Source organism: Ornithodoros turicata, chromosome 7 (assembly GCF_037126465.1).
Source record: "Ornithodoros turicata isolate Travis chromosome 7, ASM3712646v1, whole genome shotgun sequence".
NCBI classification, from domain to species: domain Eukaryota; kingdom Metazoa; phylum Arthropoda; class Arachnida; order Ixodida; family Argasidae; genus Ornithodoros; species Ornithodoros turicata.
Window position 1 is genome coordinate 7,737,057 of NC_088207.1, and position 13,168 is coordinate 7,750,224.

The 13,168-nt window shown below is 46.8% G+C and overlaps 2 protein-coding genes across 4 annotated transcripts in view; one reads left to right on the top strand and one right to left on the bottom strand.

Annotated features, from left to right (window-relative positions):
* The window catches only part of LOC135400186 (calcium-activated chloride channel regulator 1-like), a 456,140-nt gene that overhangs the window by 115,497 nt on the left and 327,475 nt on the right, over positions 1-13,168 (bottom strand). The gene's annotated exons all lie outside the window — the stretch shown is intronic.
* LOC135400185 (peptidyl-prolyl cis-trans isomerase) lies at positions 5,575-7,561 on the top strand. The gene is made up of 2 exons (XM_064631922.1): positions 5,575-5,927; positions 7,170-7,561. Exons 1-2 carry the CDS (start codon positions 5,739-5,741, stop codon positions 7,473-7,475), a joined length of 495 nt encoding a protein of 164 aa, XP_064487992.1. The 5' UTR covers positions 5,575-5,738; the 3' UTR covers positions 7,476-7,561.

A 13,168-nucleotide genomic window follows, 5' to 3' on the forward strand; every position in this document is an offset into this window, starting at 1 on the left:
CGTCTGGAAAGTCTTCGGAAAACCCAGGGAAAACCTCAGACAGCACAGCCGGTGACAGGATTCGAACCCGTGTCACCTCCCAGTCTCGGCATGGAAAGCAGATCATCCTAACCACTATGCCACGCGAGCTGGTGTGCGGGAGACCTTAAATCTCCCCATACGTTATAGCCACCTAAAGGTACTTTAAAGGTGATAAAAATCCCCGTGCCAGAAAAAAAAAGGAAGAAAAAAAAAAACGACACAACACACGAGTTTGTTTCACGACACGTTTTTTTTAAATCGCTTTTATAGTATGAACCACCGGACAGCCCTATCCAATTTTTAACGATTTTCGATGCACCTAAAGGTATTTACATTCCGTTTATGCCACCTCTCGCTTTTACCACTTTTACCCCCTACTGTCGGATTCTATTCCAGAATCGTTCTCTTTGGGCTTCACGGAATTGACGCTATACAGTATCGGTTACAGCGGTCACACGCGCTTGAAGCCAACCGTCTTCTTTCTCCTGTGCCGTTTTCGCTTGACCCCATTATTCGTGTTCCCCTGGAGGTATTCGGGAAAGGCATTTTAGCGACGCAGAAAAATAAATAAATTGACAGATGTATTTGAAGGACTGAGGTTGGATCGCTGCTGAAACGGCGACAAACTCTTTTCTTTCTTCATCTTCCGCCGCCTAAAAAGGGGGGGGGGAGGGGGTGAAGTGATATTTAGAATTGCTGGAAACTTCGTCGAGTAGCGTGTCCCTCAGGAGCGATAATATAAAATATATTCACTGAACGGTGCTGGGTAGCACAGTGAATGCGGTGCCAATGCCGAGAAACGTCGGCCGAACTTATCGGGAAGACATTGGCGCCGATGTCCTGCCGGTATTGCAACATTTGGCAACACCGCACAGATGTCGGTACTGTGTATCTGACTAATTTCTTTTCTTTGATGATGATCTGGCTGACATCGGCGAGGGGCCTGGGCCCAACCCTTTTGAGCCTGACTGTTCACAGTCATTTTCGTCGGCCAATTAATATCCACTCCAGTAAGTAGGCCGATATCTATTTTGCTAGTGTATCGAAAAATGGCAGAGGAGAAGTTTTTTAAAGGCAAGGGAAATATTCAAAATCGCAGGAGTGTTATTATTTTTGCTGTCGCATTCTTGTTGTGAACCTTTGACTTCTATCACATCATTTTAAAAAAGTACACACATTCTGAGAATTCAGGGACACTCGCTCATAAAATTGGCTTCACCTGCCTGCACATCACTCCTCGTAGGTAGGTAGGTAGGTAAAAAAAGAAAAATATACAGATGTTGGCCCATCTCTATACATTGGGCCGGCTACTCCAGTACTCGTCGTAAGCAAGATGTAATGCTGTTAATAGGTTGCACAATAGTGTTCACACCTCGATAAGTGGACTGGTATACGCCTGTCCCCGTAGAAGCTGAGCAGCTGAGCACTAAGCAGTATGACGCCCTTCGTTAACTAGCTCAACTTGCGTACTTGGATCTCCTGTGAATCAGCGATAGCCTATAGCAGCGGCGCATGTCTTAGAGCGGTTGTGTAGGCTGCTCTGTTGTTGGACTCTGGTATAGACGGCGCTGATCGAGTACGTTCTAAGAACACGTCTTTGATGGTACGTGATGTCGAAAAAAGACTGGAAAAGAGGAAAAATTTGAACGTGGGATGCCGTCTTCCGAAATGCGGCACATGATGTAATGGAACTTCCTCCGAACCGCAGCTCCTTGTCGATTGAAGTCATGAAAGGCAAGTGATAGATACGATGAGATGTGCAATCCATCTCGGGGGCTCCCAAGTTGTGGGTTACTGGCGGAATCCTTCTACCGTCGAGCCCTGTGTGAGCACTCGAAAACGCCTTTCATTTGTGTGTGGGGCAGCATTAGTCAAGACTCTCAAGCCAAATTCATGTGAGACACCAAGAATATGTAGACTATGAAACTGCGTGTTTCAATTCACGTTTTCTCAACAGTCAACCATCAATTTATATTTAGTAAGTAAGCAAGAACTGCCTTCCTATCTTTTCAGAAACACAGTCGCTACTTATTTGCGAAGACCAAATGTGCTCCTGTAATCCTCCAATATGGCCACAACGCCAGGTTGTGTGAACTAACCTTCCATCGAAATCCCCGCCTTTCTTCTGGACCTACTTTGCTGGACTAGAGTCACCCAGACAGTCCTGCATAGTCTCCTCTTTGTACTCACCGTGTAACCTAGTACCTTTTTGTGGTTTCTCTAATAAAGTGACAACGCTGGTTTCGAGTCGATATCGTGTGCTCCTTTGTAATTTTCCGCGTTCCCCTAGTGCAAGGGTCTCCAACTCAAGCTGACTCGCGGGCTGCATTGGTCTGGCCTACACCACGGCGGGACGCAGATAGCGAACCTACACAAAAACTGCCTCTGATTTGGGGGAGCCCGTGGCCGAGGTCGAGTGGCGTAGCGGCAACTTTCTCAACTGTCTTTAATATGACACAGAAGTCGTTCTCCAGGCGATGGGGTAAGGTGGGACAAGATGAGACACGGGGCAAGACGCGACATTTTTTGCTCGAGGCCTGGAGATCTATTGCACTGGAGATCTATTACTTCCATTTCGAGCACGTGCTTAACGTCTTCTGAAAGAACTGAATAGGTGTCGGCGAACAGTTTAGACATTGCCTCGAGGATCTCAAAGTGATGAAACCTTGACACGCCGCAGCATGCACACTGCTGACGAGTATGTGCAAAGCGTTTCCTCGTTCTTGCAGTCAACCGCTTTTAGGCAAGGAAAGTGGAAGATATCCTTCAGCGTTAGCTGCTTCTCCCAGAGTTCCAACTTTCTCACAAACAACAACAACAAGAACTTTATTTTGACTTTGGAGAGTGGGGAGGTTCATCGCCCGAGGCGGTACTCTACCCCATTGCTGATGGGACTTTCTCACAAAACCTTTGACGCTGTCGTACATCTCTGTGATCAAGCGATTCTTTCCCCTGCAGGCCCATATGCAGAATGTTCAGGTGAATAGTTATGTCGACGAGAAACGCACGGAACCATTCGGGGTCGGCCATTTCAGGGCATTCTTTTCCCTTGTTGAGAAGAAATTCCTTGGTTTCATTTCTATCGAAGAAACGTTGAAGTATTTTGCCCCTGCTGAGCCATCTGACCTCTGTATGGTAAGGCAGGTCCTTGTACGTGGGATCCAAGTTTTGAAGGAAATCGGCAAACAGACGATGATTGAAGTCTGCTGATCGAGTGAATATAACGGTCTTGACGATAACGTGCATGACTTAACTACGCGGCAGCACTATGCCTTGAGCCTTGATATAGAATACAGTGGATGGCTGGAAGGTCCGTGGGAACTCGTTCCTCTGCAAGCGTTTGTTTAAGGCTGCTACCAGACGTAGATTGCGACCAACCACTGAAGAAGCTCCATCAGACGCTACTGACGCGAGATTCTGCCACTTAATCCCCAAAGACTCATGCGAAATTCTTCCACATCATTTATGTCCGTGGATTCGTCAAGCGCTAAGGAAGCCACAAAAATTCTTCGATCCTTCGAAATATCGCGCAGCTGCATTTCCAAATCTGCACCCAACCTAATCCTCAACCCGCCAGGCGACAGTATTTGCAGAAACGCTAATCTTCTCAAAACAATCTTTTTCAGTTTTGCACACAATTATATCAGCTGCACAACTGAGACATTTCTTGATAAAAGGACCTTCTGTGAATGGGATTAACGCTTTTGCGGTCAACTAAGACAGGGTGAAGCTTGCTTCAACGGCGACCTCACTTTCTGTGTTAACCTTACGAAAAATGTACTTCTGTCTTGTGGCTGCCAATTTGAGCCGCATCGCCTTTTCTTCACGGATCTTTTTAGTAAATTCCGCCTACTGTCCTTTGTGAAGCGCTTAGTAATGACATCGAAGATTTTACTCTTTAGGAACAGCAACAGTTTTTTAGCACACCAGACATTCGGGGACATTGTTTATATCCATGAACAGATACTTTACCTCCCAATGGTTTTGGAAGGTACGCTTCACCTCCTCTACCGTCCACTTCACATATGGCTTCGAGCAGGCCATCGAGCTGTGCTTTTCTGTAGTCGGTCGCAAAGACATGGAAACACTGGCAAACCGACGTCCACCGGAGGTCTGATAGTTCAACATGAGATTATGGAAGAGACGCTTTGACGCTTGGAAATTCCGAAACTATAGGACGACGTTCGACCGCTCCTCCTCCGACCGACCGCTCGGTCCTTCCGAGGAAGCGTTGGGTGGCCGCTTCAGAGCTCCCGTGTATTGCAGTGAAGAGAGCTCCCGTGTGAATAGTATTATTTTAATTGGGTCTATGAATGTTGTGATTCGACGTTATCCGAGAACTAAAGGGCTTTCCGCAGGCCCACGATTGCCAATAGTGTCCACCAGCTTCGTTTTTTTCCTCTCTCTCACTGCGATTAAGTTTTCTCGTCTTTCCCTTCCTTTCTTTTTTGCTCTCTCTCTCTTTCGTTGCTGGAGCGCACGCGGGCCGCGTGTTGGAGAAACAAGTGGCCCTGGGAAACACAAACCCTGGGCGCGACCGTGTGTTTACACCCCAAGCTGAAGGAGATGTCTCCTTCAGCGCAGAGTCTTCCTTTTACGAATTTTCTCACTTTATGAATGGAGCCCCATTGGATAAGACGTTTCCCCTTCCTAATTCCGAGCCTTCATTTATGAACCCCCTGGATTTATGCACGTTTTTTTCCCCAGGAAGTCGATCGTTCATAAATGGAACCTCGGTCGTATTTCTCTTGAAAGCTGTGGGCATAACTACTCTGATTGCTATCACAGAGATAATTTGTACAGGAGCCAGCTGCCCTCCCGTATATAACATAATATATATTTTTCCGCAGAAAAAAGAAAATTCGTTCATCAAGTACACAGAGCGTCATGCACTCATGGTCATCGAGCTGTTTCTTCGCCCCCTTTTCTTAAATTTTTTTGCCACTCATTACCTCGTTGGATAATCCACATAAGACGGTCCTGACACGCCATGCGAGTACCCGTTTTGCCTTAAAAAGTGGTCACTCCCATCGCCGGATAAATACACAGTTTCTCACATATGATGATGTTTCCAATATTTCCAGGCGCATGGATGTCTTGTACTGTGCAAATGCAACATCTTATATGTCAGCCAACCGCTAGAAAGAGACACAGCTGTAGCACGGTTCAATACTCAGGGGTCACGGCCCACGTACGTTTGTCACCCTGCTGCACTAAGCAAGAAATAATAACGTTAGAGGTATTTGGAGGGCCATCTTCAAGCAGGGCGCTACGATGTGGCTACCTAAGTCTTCGATGTTTCGTATAATAGGCTGGTTTCGGAGCTTTAACAGTGAAAGATTATTCTGCGCAACTTGTAAAAATCGAGTAAGATCCACTAAATCGCGTATGATCCACTGAAAATGATAGATTATCATACTGTATGAAAAGCAACACATATAACGTGAACAGGAGGATGCGGACTAAGAACGAACAGGGTCATAATAGCGCAAACAAAATAGCCCATTTCTAAAAACTGCAAATGTCACAAACGGCATCTGCAGTCACACACGGGACACGTTCGCACGACAAAAGAAGAAGCGCTTGATTTGCAGTGCACGTGCATCCCATTCCACGGGACCTGACTTTCGGTATTCTTCCAACGTCAGCGTCAAGCCGTACGAACCTCAGCTGTGGACGACGATAATCTTTCCGGGTCAGAAGGGGAGAGTGATACCATGAGTAATCCAAAAGTGTTCTTCGACATCAAGGCCAACGGCGATTCCCTCGGTCGCATCATCATGGAATTAAGGGCGGATGTCGTTCCCAAGACCGCAGAGAATTTTCGGGCGCTTTGCACCGGCGAGAAGGGATTCGGCTACAAAGGCTCTACGTTCCATCGAGTCATTCCCAACTTCATGTGTCAAGTGAGTCCCTACTTCTGCTACCACGAGCTAGAATTACGGGTTTCGAGGGTTCCCTTCTTAGCGCTCAGCAGTGACTATTACGCTCGGATAGGTTGCAAAGAGCCGTACCCAGTTCCCATAGCTTTGATAAGGACTTCAGGCTGGGCATTGGCCAAATGGGTACTGGTGTCTACAAAGTCTACTCAACTTCGTTTCCGTTTGCGGTCATGACCTGAAACGGACGGTCCTAGGGAGCCTGAGCCACCACCGAAGCATGGTGGACCGTCATTCCTTTCTTTCTACGACACAGTTCGGCCTTCAAGCTGTATGATTATGATCACGTAAAATCATTCTTTTTAACTACCTCGCTGAATGATCGAAGTAATACTGCTCACGCTTTACTCACTGATAAATGTGTCCATTCATCTTTTTATCTATAGACTCTGCCCATATGATCCTATATTATACGATGTTGCTACCTGTTGCTAAACACGATTTCGAAGTCGCCCGATATTATTTTCTCCTTCCTATGCAGCCTTCAGAAAAGATGTAATCATGTGTTTGTCGTAGCAACAGCTATCGGTTTTGCCTTTCCTCGTTTCGATTTTGTCTTTCCTCGTTTCGATTTTTGCTTTTATATCTTAGCATAGTTCATGTTGTTTTTCCCCCTGGGTATATTACTGGCTTTCTGTTGAATGTTGCAGTCTGTGACAATGTGTCTGATGGTAAATGCGCCCCTGCGTGAGAAGGCTCCTGTGATCGTTCTTGGGCACTAACAAAACAGTATTATTGTTGTTGCTGTTGTTGTTGTGAGAAAATATCTGAAACAACTCGTTTCCAGCATTCATGTGTGGAGAGCATATCCCAATATACTAATAGCATGTTCTCGACACATGGCTTCTGCGAAAGAGTTGTTATTATTTTTTTCTCAGAGTGAATAGTTTTTCGGGACAGCTTGAAAGGACAACTGAAATCTTGAAATGTGTATCACGTTGTTGCACTCGGGTTTCTTTGAAAATTATGTGCCGCGTACACCGTTTTCCATCCGACTTCACACCTAGTGCCACTGCAGCCAGCACAAGCCAGAGAGGAGGAAAGCGATATTAGGATATCAGGTAGGAAGCACACGGCACGTGTGCTTTCCTTCTCTCTGGCTTGCGCGGTAAACAGTTTTCAACATGCTCACCCTGTTAGACTGCGCTGCGCTTCCACTTTTACGGCGTCCTCGAGAAAACAGCGTATAAGAATTCCTTTTCTGTGCAGGGAGGAGACTTCACCCACCACAACGGTACGGGAGGAAAATCAATCTACGGAAATAAGTTTGACGACGAAAACTTCACATTAAAGCACACGGGGCCAGGTACTTTGTCCATGGCAAACGCGGGGAAGAACACCAACGGGTCTCAGTTCTTTCTGACGACGGCGAAGACTGCGTGGCTAGATGGAAAGCACGTCGTCTTCGGCAGCGTCGTTGAGGGAATGGACATTGTCAAGAAAGTGGAGTCTTACGGTTCCCAATCCGGAAAGACATCGAAGAAAATCGTAATTGCTGACTGCGGACAGTTGTAACTCCCATTGAGCTTTGTTTCACGGCTTTTCTACGTGCCAGCTGAAACCGTACGTTTAAACAGTTTAAATAAACAGTTTCGTTGTAAGGTGCCCCACTTGTCGGTTTACAGAAGCGACTTTGGAATGGCCAGTACGGATGCCACTGTACGCGGATATACTGGACTGTTGCGGCAACTCGGACGAGACATGCAACCGCTCCGCCCGAGGAGAGTGCTTTCTTGTAAACGTGCAGTACGCGTGCGGCACCAAAATTCGTTTTGACGGAAACCTCGGCGCATCCATCAGCAGCTCAAACTTCGCGAGACAGGTCTGAAACCTATGTGTGCTGCCGAACAACTGCAGAAGGACGACTTACCTAGTCACTGCCTTGATCAATATGAAGCTTACCTGGAATAAGAACAGAAAGGGGTCTGTAAGTGAACGCCATGTACGTACATTACTGCGATCGTCTCGTTATACAATGCAGAGCACAAGATGAGTATGTTTCCGCTCCCGTTTATCTCATGACTTCGTAGCTTCGTACTGAAAATTATTTCCTGTATTCTGTTTAGTTTTTGTTTTTTTCCTTTCCCCTTCGTACTTCAATACAAGATGCTACTGCTATTTTTCTACGTTGCTACGTTTGCAAAAACAAAAATAAAAGGATACGGAGAAAGTTATGCGCTTCCACAACGCGATGTTTGGATCACAGTGAACGTGACTAGCCGCCTAAGAACTATGGAAAGGGTAAGACAATGCCCTGTGGAGGAAGATCACAACAAAGTTCCATGGGAGGAGTCTGGCAAAATTTGTAATAGGAGCCATGAGAATGAAAGCTTGCGTAAATTACAGCTTGTCGTGTGCATGCTGCCTTTGCACAAGTAAACGTTCACCTTTTTTTTCATTTCTTGGCGGTCATGTCGTTAAAGATTGAGTGTAGAAACCTCTTTAGCAACTGTGTCCCTCATCAGGCTGGATTAGTGAGGCCGACGGCAGGTTTCCCCGGAGAAATCAACAGTTGAGCTCCCCGTCTACGAAATATTGTAAACAACGCGCTTTGATCCTACGCGCTACTTGGAATCCTGGGCTTCCCTTGATTGTTGTTTCTTTTTTTTTCTCTCCCTCTTTTGACACTACGTAAACAGCTATGCCGTTCTGTATGGAACATGGTAAACCACCTTGGTTTCAGCTCAGCGTTCAACATGATAGGAGTTCCGAAAGTCGAGCCGAAATTCAGACTTAGTTGATAAAGCTGAGCCGTTTGAACAGAACATCGCATAATGCGCTTGCATCAAACCGTTGTTCCAAACACCGTTCTTTCTCATGGTTTGTCGAAAATTCGAAGGTTACGGCATTTTGCGGCACTTTTCATTGACGTCAATGGTGACAAACATGCGCATGCCTCACTATCGTCTCAAGTGACGATATCCTTTCATATACAGCGAGTGACCATGAGTGTTATATGCGGAAAAGCTTATAGCGAATTCAGCCGGTCGCTGTATAGTGCGGAGAAAGTTGCACTGTCTACGGTGTGCACGTCACACGGCAGCTTCAGTTCAACGCGCGTCGCGTTTCATTGGTCCCTCCGTTCGCTCCACGGACTAGGCTCAACATATGTCGGCACAGTTCCTTTAGAAGCCGGCCTAGGACGCACATTCCCCCAGGGCGTCAACGCCTAGCCTTTTCACCAGCACCACCACCCTACGCTAACGGTCACAAATGCTACCCTTGCATCACATTGAAAAACAAAGTATAAGAAATAAATAACTAGCTCCCGTGGCCTAGTGGATACGGTGGTGGCATTCCACGCTAAGTTTTTTGCGGTGGACCGGGTTCGAACCCTGGACGCGAGCTGTACTGTCTGTGTGTTTCCCTGTGTTATCCTCGGATACTCTGAGACTAATGCCGGCTCAGTTCCTCGAGAAGTCGGCCTAGGACGCATGGTCCCCACCTTCCCTGCGATAGTGGTGACGTTACCCGCCTAAGCGCGGCTGACTACGACACCTCCACCACTTGACATTACTACACTGCTCTGCACGAAAACGACCGGCTGAACTCGCTATTTTAGGCGTGAGGTCGGTCTTGTAGCCTTGTAGCAATCTAGCGTTGAGCTGCGAAAGTGGCGATTCCTATAAACCGCTTTCCGATAACGTACCCATGGCGTTCAAGTTCATTCCAAGATAGGGGAGGGGGGGGTATATTTATTAAGACCCATCTCCCACCTAAGTGTTCAACCCTGCCCCTTCTGTATACCCCCTTTCACTTTGCGTAAAATAAACCCTAACTGCTGGCTCGAGCTTTTTTACGGTGAAGCCTACATTGATTGGCTCCATTTATCACATGGTTATCGGGTATAGAAGATCTCTGCAATGGCAGTTAGGTTAGAAGGCTTAGAAGCATTCGTACAGCAAGCTTGCTCCGTTGTCGTCGTTGCGATCATGGGTAAAGCAACCTGAGTGGTCTCACAGGAGCGCTCGCTGCCGTTTCCTCTCCGGTGAGAGAGCAACCTTTCATTTAAGAGTTGTAAGCGAAAGCTCCATGTCTGGGTCAGCGTCCATGTTGTGTGCATCAACAGTTTACAACGAAACTATGCTGACTCGTCACAAACCGTCAGGAAACTGAGAAGGGCTCGTTTCGCACTGTAAGCGTGACTGGTAAGTTATCTGCAAAAGGCATATTTGCATGCAAATTGAAGGGACTCGTTAGGGAAGCGGAGATAAATTATTCATGCAACGTCAGTAAGAAAGCGCCGAAAGGAGCTGATTCGCCGAAATTGCCAGCTGCGATGTTCCCAACCCGTGTCCGTTGACTCTAACTTGAACGATGTTTCGCATTCGGTTTTTATTGTGCAGCGATAGTTGTAAGGTACAAAGTGTGATCTTCTTTGGGGAGATGATGACATAGACGCAAGCCAGCTGGTGGACGACATCGATGGAGACCAAAAACCTGGACTCGGGCAGCAAAGGAATAAAGACGACACTGACGACAGCTCAAACCAGCAAAGCGATTTTTTCACCAGAACACAGTTTCAAGAAAAGTACAAAAGAAAAAGTTCCAACAAATGCTCGTGAGAAAGAGGTCAACCCGAATCCAGCAGTCGTCTCGAGGATGGATGAGCAGAAACACAATTACCAGCGGAAAGAACGGCGAGCGTTTCCCTCTGTACTCATTTGCGACTGATCGGCTGTCAGTACTACATTCACTAATGGCGAAATCGCTTGGTCAAAGTTTGTCAAAACGGTCGAGCGCTCGGAAGTTGCTAGCCTTTTGCCCGCGCTGAGTCACGTGACGGTTGTCACGTACCCGAACGTGAGTGCCGTGAATCTAGCAGTTTTAGTCGCGTGGTTGAGCAGAAGCTAGCTTGTTTCCGTTTCACACCAGCGCCATCCCTAGCTGAGGAGCAGATATATAGCCAGGGAAAGGTAACGGAATCTTTTTCGTCTCCGTTACCACCTCCGTTACTGGCCCTTATTTGTTTCTGTTTCAGTTTCGGTTACCACCATTGTTGCTTTCGTTCCCGTTACGTTTCCGTTTCGGTTTTCGGTACCGCCCCCACCCTTCCAGCTTTTTGTTTTCCTTCTTTCTTTCTTTTTAAGAGCATTGAGACCGTGACAAAACTTAATCCCTCTACGTTCTGAAGTGTATTTTGAGGACTCCAGGGATACATGCATACAAGAGACAACGTCTATTCAAAATACACATATAGGTATGTGATTTCTGTGAACAGCTAATATGAACATGGTTTCCAGGAACGTTACTCACGCTTGCAACTTCCAGGTCACCATAAGCGTATAAGAACTATGCTTCTTCTATTTACTGTACTACTTACTTATATGCTCCAATTTGATAGTTAATTTTAGGTTTAGTTCTTCAGTTAATCTTAGTTTGCTTCACTGAGGTTTATTTCATAAACTTATCGGCATGAATTGCAATAATTCGGGTCCCGCGGTACCTGAATTATTATCGTAAATTATTGTCGTTTCCGTTTCTGTTTCAGGTATCCTAACTGTGCGGTGCCCGTTTCTGTTTCTCTTACAGTTACCTGCTATATTTCTGGTATAATACCGTCTCCGTTACCGTTTCTGTTACCTTTCCCTGGATATAGCTAACATAACATGTTCGCCGCAGAAGTCGTGGGTTAGGGAAGCGTGTGTGATTGTCATGCGGGATGACTATCTATGTAATCGCCCACGAGAGCGTCCTGGGGAGGGCAAGATGAGTTCAAGACTGCCAAGGTATCTACCGCTGTGAACTGCTCGCAACAACAACATGCTCGCAACAACATGTTGTTCCTGCAGGAACAACGTTTCGGAGCCCGCTCGATAAATGGCATCGTGAGTACCGTTAGGTGACGCTGGCGTGGGGCGGAAACAAAATGATCTATCCTTGCCTCTCCTGCTCGCCCATTGAACTGAGTGTCGCTGCTCGGTAGCGAAGCTTATTTAGTGGCTCCAGTCGGGACAAAATGGAGGCTTCTTTCCAGGGTGGTGCGCAATATTCACGCAACTGTATAGATGTGTTGCTAAGCGAGAATATGGGTTGCTTTTGTACTGATCCAACCCTTCATCGAAACACAGTCAAGTTTGACCTACGTAGACTGAACGACATTTCCATGGAATTGAATATACTATGTCCCTAGCACAGGGGACAAAGGAAAGTATTTTTACTGCCATCGAGTTGGCATTTCGAGAAGGGAGTACGACATTCTAAACGAAAGCCCTTATAAAAACAAGCCTATATCTTATGCTCACTGGATAACGCCATTAAATTGTGGGATACTTTGGACATGCGGCGCTACAATGTTGTTCTTCGGACCTGAGTGGCATCTTTTTGAGCGAACTGAGAAATGTGTGAACGTGGGATTTGTTATTAGCTGTTGCCATAGAAATCTTACGGAGAGAGGCTAGAAGGAAAGGCGGGGAGGAGGATCGGAGGAGAGGAAATAACTTGAACGGGGCTCTTGCCTCTCTCAGTGTATGCGCTCAGAGGCAGCCGTATCGAATCAGCCGAGGAAACGTCGCGTATTTCTAGCCCGTGAAAGCAGCCACAGTTCCGAAAACTGTCGCAACACTTGCTCGGTAGCTCCTCTGCTTCCGTTGGCCACGTATTTCGTCAGTGTCCGCCCTTATCCAGGCTTGTAGTAAAGGCTGGTTGGTCTGGTTGAGACAGCGGCGGAGACGGAGTCCCCATGTGGCGTCCGTGTCGTGTCTTTGTTTCTTCGTGTGTATGTATGTTTTTTCATATATCTCACGGTTTCACGGATTCGGGCTGAGTGTTACTGTTCCGAAAACATTTTTGGTGTTATGTTTGCTGTATATGCATACTGGATTCCTTTTTTGCTTGCGACACGGCGCAACGGGAGTTGGTTCAATATGGTGCTCCCCTCGCCCGTACGTCCCAGTTTCGGAGGTTTCCTTCTAGCATACTCCTTAAGATTTCTGTGAGCTGTTGCGGATAACCCGCATTCAAGAATCTTTCTATACCGTTTTGATAACGCACCCACGACGAAACGACCACACGACTTATTCAAATCATTTTGCACCAGGGAACTGTCCAAACCTTCCCATAGCGAATTCAGCTGGCCGTTTTCGTGCAGAAGAAGTTGGACTATAGCTCGCGTGTGCGTGTCACACGGCCGCTTCGATCCAATGGGCGCCGCGTTTCATTCGTCCTTCCGTTCGCTCTTCGTTGGTTCCTAGGCTGAACGTTGCCCA

Excerpts from the sequence above, each read along its gene's own strand:
- LOC135400185 (XM_064631922.1), top strand. The coding sequence starts at position 5,739 with ATGAGTAATCCAAAAGTGTTCTTCGACATCAAGGCCAACGGCGATTCC. Across the intron at positions 5,928-7,169 it reads TTCCCAACTTCATGTGTCAA|GGAGGAGACTTCACCCACCA; the intron begins GTGAGTCCCTAC and ends TTTTCTGTGCAG.